This window comes from Heteronotia binoei, chromosome 21, assembly GCF_032191835.1.
Source record: "Heteronotia binoei isolate CCM8104 ecotype False Entrance Well chromosome 21, APGP_CSIRO_Hbin_v1, whole genome shotgun sequence".
NCBI classification, from domain to species: Eukaryota; Metazoa; Chordata; class Lepidosauria; order Squamata; family Gekkonidae; genus Heteronotia; species Heteronotia binoei.
Window position 1 is genome coordinate 36759921 of NC_083243.1, and position 18309 is coordinate 36778229.

The 18309-nt window shown below is 42.3% G+C and overlaps 1 protein-coding gene across 2 annotated transcripts in view; it reads right to left on the minus strand.

Moving 5' to 3' along the window:
- Positions 1–2654: 2654 nt before the first annotated feature.
- Positions 2655–18309, minus strand: part of PPP4R4 (protein phosphatase 4 regulatory subunit 4) — a 142000-nt gene continuing 126345 nt past the window's right edge. Inside the window, exons 18-25 of one of the 2 annotated variants that reach the window (XM_060261119.1) lie at positions 17696–17737; positions 17531–17605; positions 15757–15836; positions 14025–14101; positions 10212–10305; positions 10018–10085; positions 8356–8498; positions 2655–3750 (exon numbers count right to left, since the gene is read on the minus strand). In XM_060261119.1, coding sequence (XP_060117102.1) covers positions 3673–3750; positions 8356–8498; positions 10018–10085; positions 10212–10305; positions 14025–14101; positions 15757–15836; positions 17531–17605; positions 17696–17737 — 657 coding nt within the window. In that variant the 3' untranslated portion in view covers positions 2655–3672. Of the gene's footprint in view, positions 3751–8347; positions 8499–10017; positions 10086–10211; positions 10306–14024; positions 14102–15756; positions 15837–17530; positions 17606–17695; positions 17738–18309 lie in introns of both variants that reach the window. The other variant, XM_060261120.1, reaches the window with a different exon arrangement.

Here is an 18309-nt window from a genome sequence, read left to right on the forward strand (position 1 = left end):
TTTCAAAAATTTCTTACAGTATGCGATATGGAAATGGGGACAGCTGAGTATTGTTCATCTGTCCAGACACTTTGAAAAGGTACAAAGGCTGTACTTGAACACAAGAAGAGTTGGTTTTATACCCCACTTTTCTGTACCAGGAGTCTCAAAGCAGCTTACAACCTCCTTCCCTTCCTCTCCCCACAACCACCTGTGAAGTAGGTGGGGTTGAGAGTTCTTAGAGAAATGTGACTGACCCAAGCACACCAGCAGGCTTCATGTGGGGAAGTCAAGAATTAAACCCAGCTCCCCAGATTAAAGTTCACCACTCTTAACTACTACACCACACTAGCTCCCTGGCAACCCCATTCCTCTATGATGGTGTCTAAACTTATCCTACCATTACAGATGAATTTCAGCAACAGCTGACTGTTGAGAGAGATCAAGATGGATAGCCACGTTAGTTTGACTGTAGCAACATAAAAGAGCAAAAGTCCAGCAGCAGCTTAAGGTCTTAACAAAATTTATGATAGGGTATCAGCCAAGGGTGGCCAAACTTGCTTAATGTAAGAGCCACATAGATGTTTGAGATCCACAGAATATGTGTGAAAGAGCCACATGTGGCTCTTGAGCCATAGTTTGGCCACCCGTGGTATGAGCTTTCATGAGCAGTGACTGGACTCTTGCTTTCTTCCCACTGCTATGATTTGTTCTCGTGATGGATAGCAGGCTACAGCTGACTCGTGGGGTTTTCAAGGCATGCAACTTCAGAGGTGGTTTGCCATTGCCTGCCTTTGCATAGCGAACCTGGACTTCCTTCTCTCATCCAGGTACTAACCAGGTCAAACCTGCATAGCTTCTCAGGAGATTCGACCAGCCTGGGCCATCCAGATCAAGTACTTACCTAAGATGTGCTCACAAGAGTGTTTAGAATCTGGGAAGCGGCAAAGTGTACTTTTGATGGTTGAGGGTCCAGGGGGCCTTGCCTGCTGCTAGAGCACTAGCAAGGTTAAATGGGAGGTGGTTCCCCACCACCACCCCTACTGTTCATGTTATAACAGACCCCCCAAATCAGGCCGAATGATCAGAAGGGGAACAACTGACAACCAAAGTATGCTTGAAATCATCCTACTAAACTTGAAGGAGAGATTTCAGAATATTTCTTCCCAGGGGTCATTTTGTAGAAAAATAGGTGGTGGAACTCATTAGCATTATTCATTAGCATACTATGGAGGCAACAGGTCTTTTAGAAATTAAATTAATCCATCTTTGCTGTGGCTTGTTTTCTCTTCACAGCTGGCTCTTTTTAGTATAACTTGTTGCTAATAGTGGGAAAGCCACCTGTAAGTACTTTAAACAAACTGTCATGATCCTAGGCTGAGTGCAGCCTATAGGCTCCAGAGAAACTTGTACTAGAATAGCAGCCAGGCCTTCATCTCCCAGGATCCCTTTTGTCCCTCTGATTGGGTAGGCAGAAATTTTGGAGGAAAAACTTGCTTAATGGAGAGCAGAGGGGTGGGACCTGGAGGAAACAATAAAAGGACTAGTTAGAGAAGGAGGTGTGTTCTCTGGAAAGGATGAAGTAGGAGGGCTCCCTCACCCAAAGAGGGGTGAGTTAGTTTGAAATGTGTAAGTAGTCTCATCAAGGCTTTTATTTTCTTTGTACCATCTTTACTATTTTTCCCTTTCACTATTGCACTAATAATTTTACAACTAACATTTTTGTTCTTGAGCACTTACAAAAATGTTATTATTGTTATACTTTGGTCATAGAGGAAGGTATTTGCTGAGGACAGAGGGGTTGGGTGCTCTGGACCCTCCCAGGCAGGCCTGTACCAGAGTGGTTGCAGCCTATAGATGCCCTCCCTAGTACCCTGCTTGTGACACAAACATTTTACCTTATCCTGTTCTTTTGTGCTTGTTGACAATTATTGTCCCCATCTTATGTTGTATGAATTTGTTATTGGGGTTATTGCTGTATGGATTTGGAGCTAGGCTTTTTTGTCTATATTGGAAGGTCTGAATTCTATTTTTTGGAGCATCTCCCTTTCCATCTAAAATTATGTTTCTCAGCTGGCCCCCAGAAAACAATGTGAACCTCATGTGGGAGCCAATGTAGCCCATGAGACCTCTTCCTGAGGGTCATGCGAATGAATGCTAGGAGTTCCATAACTGGAGCTCCCAGCTTTTTGAAGAAATGCAATTGTGAGGCATGCACAATTTTGATTGGAATGATGTGGGAGGATGCAGTTAAGCCTTTAAAAGACTATGAATGTTCTTGTGGAATCTGTGGACAATGGTGAGGGGAGGTAGAAAATGGGATGATAACATCATAGATTATTGCCTTAAATCCCGGGAAAATTTGGAAGCAACTCTGAAATAGCAAGTAGCATTCAGTGATGCTACATCAGCTTCTGATTATACAGCTGCTATTGGATCCATTGCTATCTGGGGCAGAGGATCATGATTACAGAACGCTAGTGGTTAAGTCTGGACTATCAGTTGCCAGCAGAGGGACTCTAGAATTGGCTTGCCCATTATCCCTTAGTCTAAAACAAAACCTGTAAAAATTAGATTTTCCCACCCCCTCAAAACATGCAAGTACTTTAATATCCTGTGTTTTATTGTGCGCAAAGCAGTCATTATTTTCACATTGTAAAAAGTAACCACACACATTTTCATTCACAAAGTAGATTATCTTTATCATACACCAATATATTTTTAAAAAACAGATTTTCTGATATCAATATAGTTTTGCTGATTGCATTTGTGAAATAGAGAAGCTGACAATAGCTTCATACAGTCTCTCAAGTATTGGCATAAATAGAACTTCTTAAATAGAACTGCATGTTATCTGCAGGCAAATTTTGATAGAAATGTGAGCATGAATACAAACAAAATGCTGTTGATGTCGCTAAAAAGCATGATAGCTTGAAAGAACAACTAATTAAAAACTGGATTCATCATTTTCTAAAGTGCTGGATAAAGAGAAAACTACAACCTGAAATACTAGAAGTTAAAACAAAGTATTTTTACAACGAAACTGCGATATGAAACCCAAGAAATTCTCTTGTATGCTTACTGGAGGTATTTGTTCTTATTGAAAGGTAAAAGGAAAACCTGTCAGGCCACTTGTATACACTCAATAAGCAATCTTGTTCAAAATCATAGCATAACTGTATCTCAGACTACTTCTGAATACTTCTTTGTCCATGTGTCCAGGTTCCACATCAGTGTCAATCTAATGTTCAACAACTTTTCTGTGCAAGGAAAAAGTTAACTTGTTCTATTCATCTTAGATGCAGAGCTGATTCACCTAAATTGTCGTATTGCCACAGCAAAGACGTGTTAGGAATTCTTAAGCTCATAAATAGGTATATTTTAAAAGTAGAGGGCACTTGTATTCCAAATCAAAAGAACCTGAACTATAAAAAGGCATAATTGAGAGGAAGAAGAAAAAAAACCCTGTCTCTTTAGCTGCAGCAGTTTTTAAGCACATTGCTAAAGTAACATTGAATTAAACACTTCACTTACAACATTGGAATTCTGCACATATTACATTATTTCTATGAAGATATTTTACAACATAGGAATTTTTTTAACTGATGGAGGATGTTAACAATGCAAGATGCAGGTAAGTCCCTCTTCTCCACTCCTTAAGGTCAAGGTTCTACTTCAGCTTTTGCTGATCTTTCATCCACGTTGCCTCCAGCAGTCTTTGGTTTGCATCCTTTCTTTCACCAACTCTAGGAATTTGACTTTCTGTTTTTCCTGAAGGCAAACAAAGATACACAAATCACATGCCATCCAAGGGGGAAGGGGAAGTAGAATTACACAAAACTGCTAAATATGATGGTTCTTGGCTATACCATGCAACAATTCAATCACCAATTTTAGAGGTTTTCATATGTCTCAACAATCCTAAAAACGTCTTTTTGAAGTAAGCCAAAATATCACCCCACCACAACAATGGCCCTAATAACACAGGAATAGAATTTGAAAATCTTTTACCACAAAGCCAGAACCAACTTCTTCCCATATTTGCACCACAAAATCTTCACATTGGCCGATTTTTGCTCTAATCTAGAAGCAGAGATCTTGACTTACCCTGATCCCCATTTGTGGTGCTGTGGGGAGGGGTAAGAGGCAAGGCAGCCTTTTGCTGGTGGAGGGGGGTGGGGCCAGATCACACACAGGAAGCAGGACCCGCCCTAACCTGATGCAGGCCCTATAGGCTGTCTTTGGGGTGGGCAGGGGACGGCAGCAGCTACTTAGGATGCAGCACCGCCTCCTCCTGCCCTCTTTGGCCATCGGATTGCTTGGCCCACCCTCCCAGCCCTTTATTTAAGTGTTTTATCAGGGGTTGCATAAGGTTTGTCTTTTTGATTTTCTTGTCACAACTTGACAATATCAACATGGGGCTGGATCCATTCTCTGGAAAATTGGCCTGTGTGCCCACTTCCAGAGTATGGGGATCCTCTTAAGGGATCTTGGCATGATGGGCGACTAATGTGCCCAGCCTGGGGGCATGTCCGGGGGATTACCCTCACGCTCAGGTGGCAGGAGAGACCACCCCTGGGCTTCTGCCCTAGTGGAATCCCTAACCTGCCATCCCAAGATGACCAGCAGAGCATCAACTGGCAGACAGGTCAGTCGATGAGTGGGATCCTTACCCCATGCTGTGCCAAGGCTTACTACAGCTGTAACCAATAAAGTTGTGGCCAGTTTTATTCCACTTTTTCTGAAAATGGTGTGCTTGTGTGTTATTTCAGTTGAAACTGTAAACTAAACTAGAATGTGTTAGTAGGGAGGAATTTTGCCTGGGGTGCCTGCCTTGGCCCCTCCCCTTGACACTGGAGCCACAAATTTCCTGTGAGCTCCGCAAAGCACCTGCCATTCCCCCTGGTATTCAAGAACTTGCGCATCCATTTCTATGCACTGAAATGGTGCATTCAGGCAACTACTGCATTCCTTGGAATGAATGTGAAACCCACATATATGGGAGCTCTAGGCGCACCTAAGGACTTTGAAACTGGACAACAACCTAAACTGAGCTTAATCTGATATGGCACACCCTATTAAAAATACACAAATTGGAAGCCTGCAAATAATTTCAAGGGAGACAAATGACTGGGAAATTTCCCCTCCCACCCCCAACCAAATCTGTCCCCCTAGGAAGTATATGGCCTTAGAGACTGTAACAAGGCCATTTCTGTCCCCATCAGTTTAACATTTCCCCCACCACCACTGATGTTCACTGCCCTCAAAATTCCATGCCTGAGGGGATTTTTTTTAAAGCACAAACTATTCCAGCAGGCCTAGGGAATCTTCCTTTGCACTGCCCACATATATTTCTCTTTTGCTGCCCTACTAACAGTGGGACCATTCCAGCAGGATCATCCAGTTGCAGTTCTGGATCCACCTGAAATGTAAGACCAACACCTGTGCCTGCTTTTGGGTCAGGTCCTCCTGTTAATGTAAGGAAGACAAAATCAGTAGGCAAGCCAAGCGGCACGTTAGCTTTGGTCTTGAGAGCTACAGCTAGGCTACAAATTTAAGGCTGCCCAACTCCTGACATGCCTGTAATGGCAGCAGCAACAGTGATGGGAACACCAGAGAGCTGGGAGGCATCCTTTAAGATCTTGTGCCCTCCCAGTGGCTCTGTTAGCTGCTCTGCCATTGAAAGCCAAGCTACAAGCCACCTTCCATCCCGAGTCATGTTCCTTGAATTGCCTGAATATCTTGAAAGCCACTTTGGAGATCATGAGATTGATAGGGTGGGGTATGACTCACTTAAAATAAGCAATGCCAAAACATGCATGCCATAGCATACCCGGAAAGCAACATTATTGATCAATGAAAGGTAGATGCCTGATCTGATCAACAGTGACGGGTATCTTGCATTTTGAGAACCAATGCTAAATTACTGGAAAGAATTACATGGTTGCCAGGTAGTTTCATCATCTGTACACTCAATGTAGTAAATTATTATACACACACTCTGAACCACATTGCAGTGATTCATCTTACAAAGCAAAGACACCTGATTCCTCTCCATTTATATCTTTAAATCTGTTGCAATGTAGGAGGCTAAGCATAAACTATTATGTTAAGAGAATATTTCTAAAGCGCCTCACAATGAGCAGACATAGAGGATAATAAAAACATGCCCAGCATAAAACAGCATAATAGTAGCAGAACAGATTCTTTTGTTATTCCTAATGTTTATGATTCACATCTCCTGTTTCTTCAAGGATGACTCATTTTACAGTGTCTATTTGCTAGCAGCAGATTTATACAAGCCTTTCTTTCAAACCTCCTGGGGGGGGGACATATGTGGGCTAAGGCACTTAATGGACTTCCACATTCTTTAATGTGCTGCAAATCAAATCCATGGGCTTTCTGTAGCTGAAGGCTGCATCAGATATCCAGGGATTCCCACCACTGCTAGCTCAGCAGTATTGAAACCCGTGCTAGGGTGCCAATGTACATTACTCAGATGTTCAGATGGAAGTGGCACACAGTGAGGGAGACGCACGGCAATGCAATCACACATGCACACACAGAAGGAGCAGCAGCACAATAAGCCTTTTATTAGTTTTTCTTCAGGATTCTTTAGAAGTGCAGCTGAAAACTGTAGCTGGTGATGATGGGGTGCTAAGGATTCTGTGGGAGATCCCAATCATATAATTACAGTACCTAGGTGAAGATCATGCCTTGGAGGCTATGAACAAGTCCCGTGTGCCCCAGATAGTCTCTGTTGTGGAGCATGTGTCCCCCTTCCACTACAACTTCCATTTGTGCAAGGGCCTATTGAAAACCAATGATCTTAAGTAAAATGGGAGCTTTAATAGAAGGGAAAGCATGATCTGCAACAGAGACTATCTGGCGTGAACAGATATAATTCATAATATCCAAGCCTATGTAAGTATGCATTTATGTGTACTGCACTTCCCCCCATATCATCTCATGAATGGGTTTTAGTTCTTTGTTTGCTGTCACCGGTTTCACTGAGTAGTTTGCATTGCATTGTGTATGCATGCTACATATTTTATATACAATTCTATGGCTTTTCTGCTGGTGGAAAAGGAAGGGGGGGGTCCCCTTTGACCATCAAAATGGTTATGCTGATAGTAATCTTCTGTATCCATGGGTTAGGAATGCTAGACTAGGATGAGAGAGACACAGGTTCAGATCTCCACAATTGCCATGAAATCACTGAGCAACTTTGGTCCAGCCTAACCTGTCTCACAGGGTTGTTGCCAGAATAAAATTGAGGAAAGGAGAATAATCTAAACCAGCCTGGGCTTCTTGCAGAAGAGGCAGTGGTAGTAAAAACCTGTCAGAGAAATCTTTTAGCATTTCTTATACCTGTTGTTTCAGCACCATAATGTTTAGCATGCAAACTGAACTCACGATTCTTTATTTTCACGGCAGAGTTTTCTGCTCCCTGTAAAATGGACCCATTTTCAACATTATTTGTGCATCAATAAGTCCATGTTGTTCATTATACATATGTTATAGCTGTGAATAGCATATGTTGAACATATAAGTACTGTAGGTTGGATCCAGCCAGCTTTTTTGCATATTCTTGATCAGTTCCCCCGCTTATTACAGCCTCTATCTCTCATCTAGTTCTTTAGATACAGGTTTCATAATCCTCAGCATAAATATTTTGATGGTCAAAGGGGACAGCAGGAATCCTAATTGTATGTAAGGCAGAAAGTTCCAGGGGTAAGATGCTTTAGGATTCCTGTTGGCCAGGGTGCCCACATTCTAAATCCTGTTACTGCCTGCATTATGAAGGTGCCACCACCTCCAGAATAGTGAAAAAACCCATTGCAAGGATCAGAGGAAGCACAGGCCAGGCTCCACAATGGAAAAATCCCAGATAATGCTCTTACAGTGTGTGGGGGAAGGGGTGGTAGTTCCCCACCACCACTTTCCCTGGAATTTCAGAGGCCCAGTCAATAAATTCATTCTAAAGCATCTGTGTGAGTACCCTTATGTAAAAATGTGGGTGAATGACTGTATATACAGATGCCCAGGGCTTTTTTTGAGGAGGAACACACAGTTCCAGCTGGCTTGGCGTCAGCAGTGTGACCTAATATGTAAATGAGTTTATACTGTGTGAAACAATGATGACATCATGGGGTGTGTCCTAATATGCAAATGAGTTCCTGCTGTGCTTTTTCTACCAAAAAAGCCCTGCAGATGCCTATACAGAACAGATTTCCTTTGTTCATCTTTTATAAAAGAAGCAAACAAACCAGAAATCTGAGAATACAAAATCAACCTTGCAGCTTATAAACTACTTGGGGTAAACCACACAGGATAAATTCTGCCCTATCTTTAAATGATCACTTACAAGCTAACCTTCCGCGAATGGCTTTCTTTACTCCCATTGTTCTTTTGATCAACCGAGTTGTTCGAACTACGAGAGGAAGATGGTAAAGTGGAAGTAGAAGAAAAAGCAGCAGTCCCACTGGAGTTGCTGGAACGAGTACGGAAAGTATCATCTGAAAGACAAGGAACTGCAGTTAGGCAAGTAATCCATAACAATGTTTCCACTGGAGTGGAGATTTTAGCTGTATATATTAGCTGATTGTACTTATTTATTGCAGAACCAAGAACAATGGTCCTTCAATGTCTTCGGGGCCAGGGAGTAACCCATATAAATGATTTGTTAAATATTTCTGCCCAACTCTTTCACCCTGTACAGTATCCCCATGACAACTTAACAACAAGCTTAAATAGTAAAGCAGAAGGAACAATAACTTCAGCAAGGCAACTTAAAACCAGTCAGCAGAATAAAATCAATTAGTTGAGGAATTGCTAATAAGTCACACAATTAGGGCTTTTTTTTGCAGAAAAAGCCCATTAGGAACTTATTTGCATATTAGGCCACACACACTGACACCAAGCCAGCGGGAACTGCATTCCTGCTCAAAAAAAGCCCTGCAAACAGTTATCACTCAGAATCGCACCAGCTCTATTTCTGATGATCGGAGCACACAGAGAAGGACCTCTGAAGACAACTTCAGTGAGCAGGCAGGTATATATGGAAGAAGGTGATAAGGGACACCAGTCTCAGATGAACACCAGCACACTGACTTGCTGCCAACCAGCACAGATGAAAATATATAGAAGGAACCTGCTAGTGACTTGCCCCATCCGAAATTTGACAACCATATTCTGGAGCACTTACAATTTCTGACCTCTCTTCAAAGGATCATGCTGTAATAATCTAATCCACCCTTACATCAGCATGTCTTCAGATAAGAGCATCTATGCCTTGCCTTGATTAAGCTTCAGTTCGTTTAACCCTATCCAGTCCACCACTAATTTCAGGTACGGGTTCAGGATTTCCACTGCCACCCACAATTAGTTGGAAATGAAAGACAGAGTTGGGTGTCAGGTGCATAATGATCAAATCTCCAAATAACACTCCACCACTGGTTGCACGTATACGCTAAACAGAAATATGAGACACGACAGAAGCCTGCACTGCACAGTGACCAAGTATTAAGTATGCAAACAGTAAGTCTCATTCCTCCAGACACCCTATCTGCAAATTCACTCTGAAGAAACCGAAAGATTTCCAGTACAACTAAACAACTGGAACCCCGAACGAAAACCCTACTCCCATCTGTCATCAATGTGGCATCCAGTTTCAGGCGAGCACATGGCATTTGGTCTGCAAATTCCATGCAGATTAGTCACAATGGCCTACTGGAGGCTCCTCCCACTTTCACTGCAGGCTGTCATGTAGCAGGTCTCAAACCATTTGGAAAAGTTCCGTAAGATGGTTTTCCCAGAAAAAAAAAAAATGGAGAGAATGGGTCTCCACTGGGAGAAAAAATGGGAGATAAATGAAGTAAATAAATAATAAAAGAATTCATAAAATCACAGAGTTGGAAGGGACATCCAGGGTCATCTAGTTCAACCCCCTGCACAATGCAGGAAGTTCACAAATACCTCCCCACAACGCCCAGAATTGTAAGAAAATTTCATTTAAAACATAATCATCCTACATACCTGTAAACGAAAACAAAGAACTTTTTCCTACTCCTGGCACAGAAGAATATCCTGACGAAGAACTTTTGCTAAAAGAAAAAATATATAAATATGTTACTGTATACTAGAGAAGTACATTCAAGTTTCAAAATGGAGCAACCACAATAGCTCTATGAGGCTGCCGCCTCTTTCAAAGACACCTAGATGTTACACACCTGGAACATTTGTCTATGCTGCCATATTTTGAGTGCAAGGCTTGACTACTGAAAGACTGACTTCGAACCAGCTTGGATTTCTTTACTTCTTTGCCTAAATGGGGGAGAAAAGACACATTGTATTAGATCACAGAGGCTGAAACTCTGTAACAATGAAGTCTACAATTTACAATCAGCATCAAGGGGAACAACTGCAGAGCAGTTCAAGAAGAACATTGGGGAGTTCTGGCAATTTGCTCTCATCACCAACTTCAGAGGTCCAAGAAGAAAAAAATGGGATTCTTAGCAAATGGTGTAATCTGCTGTGACAGACCTGTCACTCCCCCACATTAAGGCAGATTGTCCCGCTAAAAGTTTTGTGCTCTGCTATGACTGAGCAGCCTCAAGTAGAGTGTTGATATTTGTGTTTTTTATAGTCTGTTTGTCCAACCTGTCACAGAATATAATTTGGCTTTTAGCCCAGCCCAGGAACTTGATGGAGAAAACAGGAGCCCTCTTGTTTTACCCCTTTGAAATGGCACTTGTGATGCATAACATTCAAACAAAAATCTTAAGTTTATTTAATAGGCAGGGGATGAATAGGTGTAGTCAGGGGTTGGAAAATATGAGGTATAGCTTGCTGGTATTTCAAAGTACATTCTTTTAACAGGCAAAATAATGGTCTTGAGGCCTTTTTGCATATATTCTAGGCACAGTGAGAGATTTTTTACTCAGTATTTTAGTTACAGCAACAATGTTTCTTCACAGAGTTTCCTATGACAGTTTTTCCATAGTGTGTCTCTTTGTTTGAGCCCCTAACTTGTTCCTTTCTTGAAACAAGTTTATTCCTGTCTCCTCAGTTGTCTAAAACCATTTTCCCCTCACATCAGACCCAGGGTCCTCCTCAGAGTCAAACCCTCAGAGAAACTGGGCAGGAATTAATCTTCTCTCTACAGAATATATAGCCCTGTTCCTTTTGGCTTGAAAGGAAGTTTCGGCACACTATCCAATCACTCTCACTAAATCACCATCCCAGTTCTGGTGTCTATGTAAAGTGCACCAGCTTAGGCTGACACTTAAGACTCTGAATGCTATTACTGAATTCTTCCTCAGGATAGGAATACTACAGTTCAGGCAAAGCAGTTGTGAGGGAGCTGGTCCGAGCATACTTGGGAGGGCGACCACTTTAAATTTTTCCTCAGTCGCCGTCCCTCGGTCCCTCAGTCACACTCACAGAAATTCTGTCAGACCCCAAAATAATAGGCACCAGACCGTTTTAAAATTCAAAACCCACAAAAATATTTATTAGATAACAAAAGGCAAGGGAGAGGGATCAAAAATAATATTATTATTATTTCAATATTCAATAGGCAAATCAATTGGCAGATGGATAGCAGAATAAATCAATTCTCAATTCCCAGAGATTGGTCAGGCTGAGGTAAAATATATGTCTAAATAACCTTGGCAGAAGATCTTTACAACAATAAACAGGCAGGCTTCAGAATTCAACTGAATTCTACTTCAGGCAGGCTGTGCCTTCTGGACACTCAGAATGCTCTACAGCTCAGTTGTTTAGCCCTGGCTTTGGCTATTTAAAATCATAAAAATAACAAACTAACTCACTCCTCACACACACAACTCCTGACTGGTGTCAGTTCATTCTCCCTCACAGACACACTACTAGCTAACTTCCAGGACTCACACCCCACACTGGATGTGTCTCAGCCCTCCAGCTAGTCTTCTGGTCTAAGTCTTGGGTACCCTACTAACCACCAGAATCCAGTCCTCCCTTTTTATGTGTTGGTGTGAACTAAGTTAAGACACGCGAGACTGCCTGGTTGTGCTGGCAAAATTTCCCTCAGAGAGTTTCAAACTGCCTTAAAACTCTCTCTTCCTGACAGAGACTACACAACTCTGTCTCCCACAAGGAGCCCAGCCTCTCTGGCTGCTCTCAGCCCCCTTGCCAGTTGCCTTTACAACTGACCGGCCCAAGCCCACAGTCTTCCCTTCAGACTCCTTCTCTGAAGAAGACTCTCCAGCTAAGACTCCAAAACTGAGGTGATTTACTGCTAAGCAAGCCTCATATGGATACTTTTTCATTCCTAGGGCAACATTCCAGCCAAGAGCTGCAAGTCTGTTCCCCAGCTCTCAGGCTAAGTTCCTGAGTCTGTCACAGGAGTCTTTTTCCTTCACTCTAAGGCAGGGGTGGGGAACCTCTGTCCCGAGGGTCATATACAGCCCTCGAGGTCACTTGATGTGGCCCTCAGGGATTGCTGGACCGAACTGAGCCATGTGGCAGCAAAGATTGTGTGGCCCAGCCACGCTGTGCAGCAGTCTCCCCAGGGCCAGGCAGGAGGGAATCACAGGGCCTAAATGTACTGTGCAGCAGCCTTCCTGGGGCCTGGCTGGCAGGCCAAATTGCTGCAGGGCCTGGAAAAGTTACTGTCACAGTTCAGTTTGCACTTGATTATCCTAGATGATATGGCCTAATATGATAATGAGTGTGTGACCTAATAGGCTAATATTAGGGGATATGGTCTAATATGCTACTGAGTTCCTGCTGGGCTTTTTCTACAAAAAAGCCCTGGGTCTATGCATTTGCCTAGGGTGGCAGGCCGTGTGTGTGTGTGCCAGATTAGGCTCTCCCCATATGACTTCAAATAGAAAAACAATTATTTGCATTCATTTTGATGGCCTGAATCATTCTTCCTCAGCGCACACTTTTTAAGCTGATAATTTTTTATGGCCCGTGAATGACGTTACAAATATCTATATGGCCCTTGGCAGAAAAAAGGTTCCCCACCCCTGCTCTAAGGTGAACCTGTCTGACTTTTCCTGTCAGGCTCACTGACTCCAAACTCTGCCAGAAATCAACCGACTGCCTTCAGAATGGTTCCAATGGACAGAATGGAATGAACCAAACTGAAATGAACTCTCTTCAGCATTCAGCTGATCATATTATTCTTTCAGCTGCTGCTGGCCAATCAGAAACAAAGAGCAACCTGTAACTCAAGCGCTCCATTTCAGTGGAATGTTAACCCTTCACCTCCCATATTGCTGATTCTGCTGCACTAGAAACCTGTTTTTTAAGTGCAGTCCTTCACATCTGCATTTGTTGGATATAAGAAGCATGATCATGACCAGGATTTCCAGAACCCAGCATGAGTCAGGGGGACTTCAAGTAGAACAATCTGTACCAGACACATGCGCAGAACACCTGAGCAATCAGCTGGGAGAGAAGCAGAATCAGCAGGCCAGGTTGCTAGAAATACCACATTTGACCTGCTGGCTAATGGTCAAGTAGACGGCACCTGTCATGATTGCAGATAGGCATGAATGCTGAGGACTACAATTCCCAACTACCTAGTGGGTATTGAAAAGAAATATGGCATCAGTGTTTGCAAGAAGAGCTTGTCCAGCAGTGTGACACAACAAGGGCATACAGAGGAGTCAGGATATACAGGGCTGTTCTACTGATCATCAAGTGTTCCGTACTGTGAGAGAGGAGAAGGGTGGGAGGTCTGGTGGGAGGCACAGCTACATGCAGAATGCTGCAGGTATCATCTCTGGCATCCTCACTTGAAAGGATCACAGACAGCAGGTAGTGGGAAAGCTCTTTCTTTTAATGAGACGCTGGAGAGTTGCTGCCAGTTAACAGTAGGTAATACTGAGCTTAGATAGCCCAAGAGGCAGCTTCAGCATAAGAAGGCTTCACATGTACATACAATAGTCAGTAAATACAAGAAAATTACGGTGCTTTCGTACCTGTGTTTTCTTACTTTTGCTGCACTGAGGAAAATATATGTGGAAGAGATTTCCACCCCCCCCCCTTACCTGTAGAAGAACCTGAAGGATTTCCAGAAACAGACATCGGTATGCTCTTGGTCAAAGTTGATGACGTTTTACTGTCTCTGCCTAAAACAAAGGATATTTTAAGCACTGCAGCTCAGCTTTAGCTGAAGAAATAAAGCACTGCAGAATGTTCTATGGCAGAAAGAGACAGTACTAATATTTTAAAATTCTACACAACAACCCTCAAACTTTAGAATAAGTCAGATAGCTTTTATTCTAGGGTCGTTTATTAGCCTATCACTTCATTGAAGAATCTGTTGGGCTTTCAACCATCAAGGAAAACAACAAAGAATCTCCTGTGTATAGTATCTTAACAATTAATAAACCATCTTGAAAACTTCAGCAGTGTCCCTGTTTAGTTTTTATCAAATGTTATATTACAATAACATCCATTCATCAAGATAACACAGTATAAAATACATCCAGCCACATACACACATATGAGCACAATTCCAGATCTGTTCAAAGAAAGTTTCAACTATCCTCCTTCTTAGCTAACAAAATATTAATTCAGTCCAGTGCTACTGAAGGGCTCATGTAAGACCGTAGCTATCTCCCTTACTGTTGTTAGTGAGCTTTCAACTATGGCAGAAGAGCCAGGGAGACTGGAGAACCATGGGTCAGCATTTGTAATGAGATGTGAGGTTATCTGCGAGAATACAGAAATGGAACTAACAGTGCCATTCTAAACAACGTTAACACCTTTTAAGCACTCCATCTTCAGTGGATATATAAGAGTGACTCTGTTTAGGATTGTACACTATTAGCGTTTCAATTTTAAGCTTATCTTTGAAGCTCACTGAAAGGGGTATAAAGTGTGCTTTGGGCTCTGCAGCTGAACCAGGTTGGTTGTTGGAAGAGAACAGCACAAGACATTGGCCCAATGAATAAATAACACTGCCTCCTGGTAAATCATGGCCTGCAAATCAGAAACCATCCTAATGAACACATGTTCCCTCTCTTCCATCTGGAAGGATTCCCCACCCACCTCTTATTGTTAACCATGGCTTTGTGCTTCATGCACACCGATGGAAATCATGGTTAAGGCACATCTTGTTTCTGAAACCCATTTCAAAATAGTTTCACTCCCTAGTGCATGAGAGCACCATGGCTTGCATGAGTCCATACATAGCACAAAACAATGGTCCGTGCCAAGAAGTGAAGAGGGAAGGAGTGGAGTCACACTGAAAAAGGAATGATGAAACGTTTAGATTAAGCTCCAACTTGCGAACCATGGTTTGTTGGACACTGTGGTTGTGGAAGGCAAGGACATTAATTACTGGTTGTGGATGCAGTGTGGCCCTATAAGATGTCAGCTTCCCTATTTCTAGAAATGAAAACCCACCTTGAACCCTGGGCAAAGGCAGGATATACATGATTTTAATAAATACATAGAAATCACTGCACAGTATTGCCTGAAGTGATGGTCAGAAATGAGTTTTCTCTTTGCCAAGAAACCAACTCTACTTCAGAATGCATAAACTAGTGGCACACGTCAAAGGATTCCATAGGACTGGGCTGTATAGTGATGTGCAACGTACTCCTCATAGTAAATTAATAGCAGGAATTCTCATTAACCAATGCGACCATCATTAGTATTTTGTCATTGAACGACACTGGCAGAACAATTCAGAAATAACCCTTAACGGCTCCACTTCATCAGCCCTCCATGAAAAGGAATTAAACTTTTTGTAAAAGAAAGCAAAAACACCACTTACGCTTCTTTTCATATATTTTATCGCTCATACTGGCAGACCTGCCCTCATTTTGCTGTTTCTCTTTTTCTAATTGTTCCTGTTGTGGAAACAATTTAACAACAGAGGTAATGGAAACCTGACATCCAAATGCGGTTGGCAGCAACCCATAGATAAATACGCTTCCAACCCAATCAGTATCCAAAGAGAGAAAGATGAACCTTTGAACACTATTATGTCATCTGTGATTAAAAAGAGGATTGCTGAAAGAAGACCAGAATGCATACCTCCCCCTCACTTAAAAAAAAAGATAGCTCCCCCTCAATTTTTTTTTAAAATAAGAACAGATAAAACCACACAGTAATGCCATACAGAGCTCTTTTTTAAAAAGCACAGCTTTTCAGCTTTCCCTCTGTTAAACTATAGTCATGCTGCTTAATGATGGTGTACCTCCAGATAGTGAATACTGAGTTCAAAGCTACCCCATTCAACCAGTCTTCAAGTTAAAAGTTTGCCCAAGAAACATATGATGAAAAGCTTGGAACAATTACAAGGATGGATCAGGAAGGCTCTCAAGCAAATGTTGCTGCAGCCATGAATGGCCTTAGAGGCAGGAATGTGGCTTGGATCCAGACTTGACATCTCTGGGGAGGCAAAGATTTCTACCCAAGGAGCACAATCCCCACCCCCCACCCCAAGGCAACCCAAAATGCCTCCTGAAATTCTATTCCTCGGGCAGGAAAATTACCCTCCATGGGAAAAAAGGCTTGCCTCCACGGATCTGTCTAGTTTGAATCCAACTCATTATTCTCCACAGTTCCAACTTGGAGACAGTAGTAAGCCCCTCCTTTTCATGGCTGTTGTATGCATTACAGAGACAGGTGAAGTGCTTTGAACATAGATCAAGCAGTAAATATTATTACAAAAGATATCAAACCCTGGGTGACAGTGCCAACACACTACTCTCTCCTGCATGTAATTTTTAGATGTCTACGCAGACAAGAATGCAGCTGCCATATCCTCTATCTCAAATATAAAGCTCCCTTCAGTTCCAGCTTTGCTACTGTTAGGAATTTTTTTTCTCCTCATTGATACAAGGCTGGTTCACACGTAGGGTGGTTCTAATTCTCTGAGCCCAGGTTGAAGGAGGAGGAACAAACCCTGCGCTTATTCACATCCTCTTCCACACCTCCCATTCCTCCCACTTCCTCTTCCACACCAGAGTCAATTTGTTACCTTTTGGTTTAAGCAAATTATAGATTGTCATTGCATTTGATTCAGCAAACTATGCTTTGTGCTTCCTTTACAAACCGGATTGGAAACCAACTTCAAACTGTGGTTTCTAGTACTGGTTGGAAGGCAGTAATTTGTTATTACAGATTTGTTAGTACAGATGTAACCTAAGCGGGCAGCCGTGTTGGTCTGAAGCAGTAGAATAGGGTAGGAGTCAAGTAGCACCTTTAAGACCAACAAAGTTTTATTCAGAATGCTTACATATGAAAGTCCTACATTCTGAATAAAACTTTGTTGGTCTTTAAGGTGATACTTGACTCCTACTCTGTTCAGATGTAACCTAAAACAGTGAGCCTTGTTCCTAATCTTTCAAAATACAGCTCGCAAACTGGAAAACACATGCGTACCAGCCCATTATGTCTTTGGTGATATGCCTAAGAAATGTTTCAGACTTCTAGTTTTTAAGCCTCCTTTGAGGGAAAATTAATTAATGTCTTTTTTTTCTGGATTCACTGAGTAATCTTTATAATATGCAGTAAGCATATATCTTGGTAAACATACCATTTCCAAGAGAAGATGCTCCTCTCTTTCCTTTTGCTGGTCCAAAAGATCATTTTCATAATACCTCTTCTGAAACTGTTTAAAAAGTTAACCAAATAAACAGTTAGAAAGCATGCCAATGGTTGCAGTTTGCTCTTTTCCAGAATCACAGGAGGAGACACTTACAGCATCCATAGAAGATTCAATTCTGTCCAGTTCTAACACCATCTGTAAAAGTGTATAAATGTCATTGTGGGAATGCTTTTTTAAAAAATAAACTCTTAGCCAATTCTAAAGTATTAATTTCTTAGAAGCAGATACTATTTGTATTTGTGCATTTGCTGCATTGTGCAAGGGGTTGGACTAGATGACCCTGGAGGACCCCTCCAACTCTGATTCTAATTTTCTTATCCCCAGACTTTTAATGCATGTAGTCTTGTCCAGGGGTCAGGAATGGAGCAATATAGGCAATGCAAGTGAGCTCCCCTTACAGTGCCTGACCTGCGCAGCATTATGCCGACATGCTGTTCAAGAGAACCAGAGCTCATACATGTGCGCTGAACATGTGGCCAGATCAAAATTATTCTCAGACCAACATTATCATGCAGATTTCAGAAACCGTGGTGCAGAGTGGTAAAGCTGCAGTACTGCAGTCCTAAACTCTGCTCACGACCTGAGTTTGATCCCAGTGAAAGCTGGGTTCAGGTAGCCGGCTCAAGGTTGACTCAGCCTTCCATCCTTCCAAGGTCGGTAAAATAAGTACCCAGCTTGCTGGGGGGGAAGGTGTAGATAACTGGGGA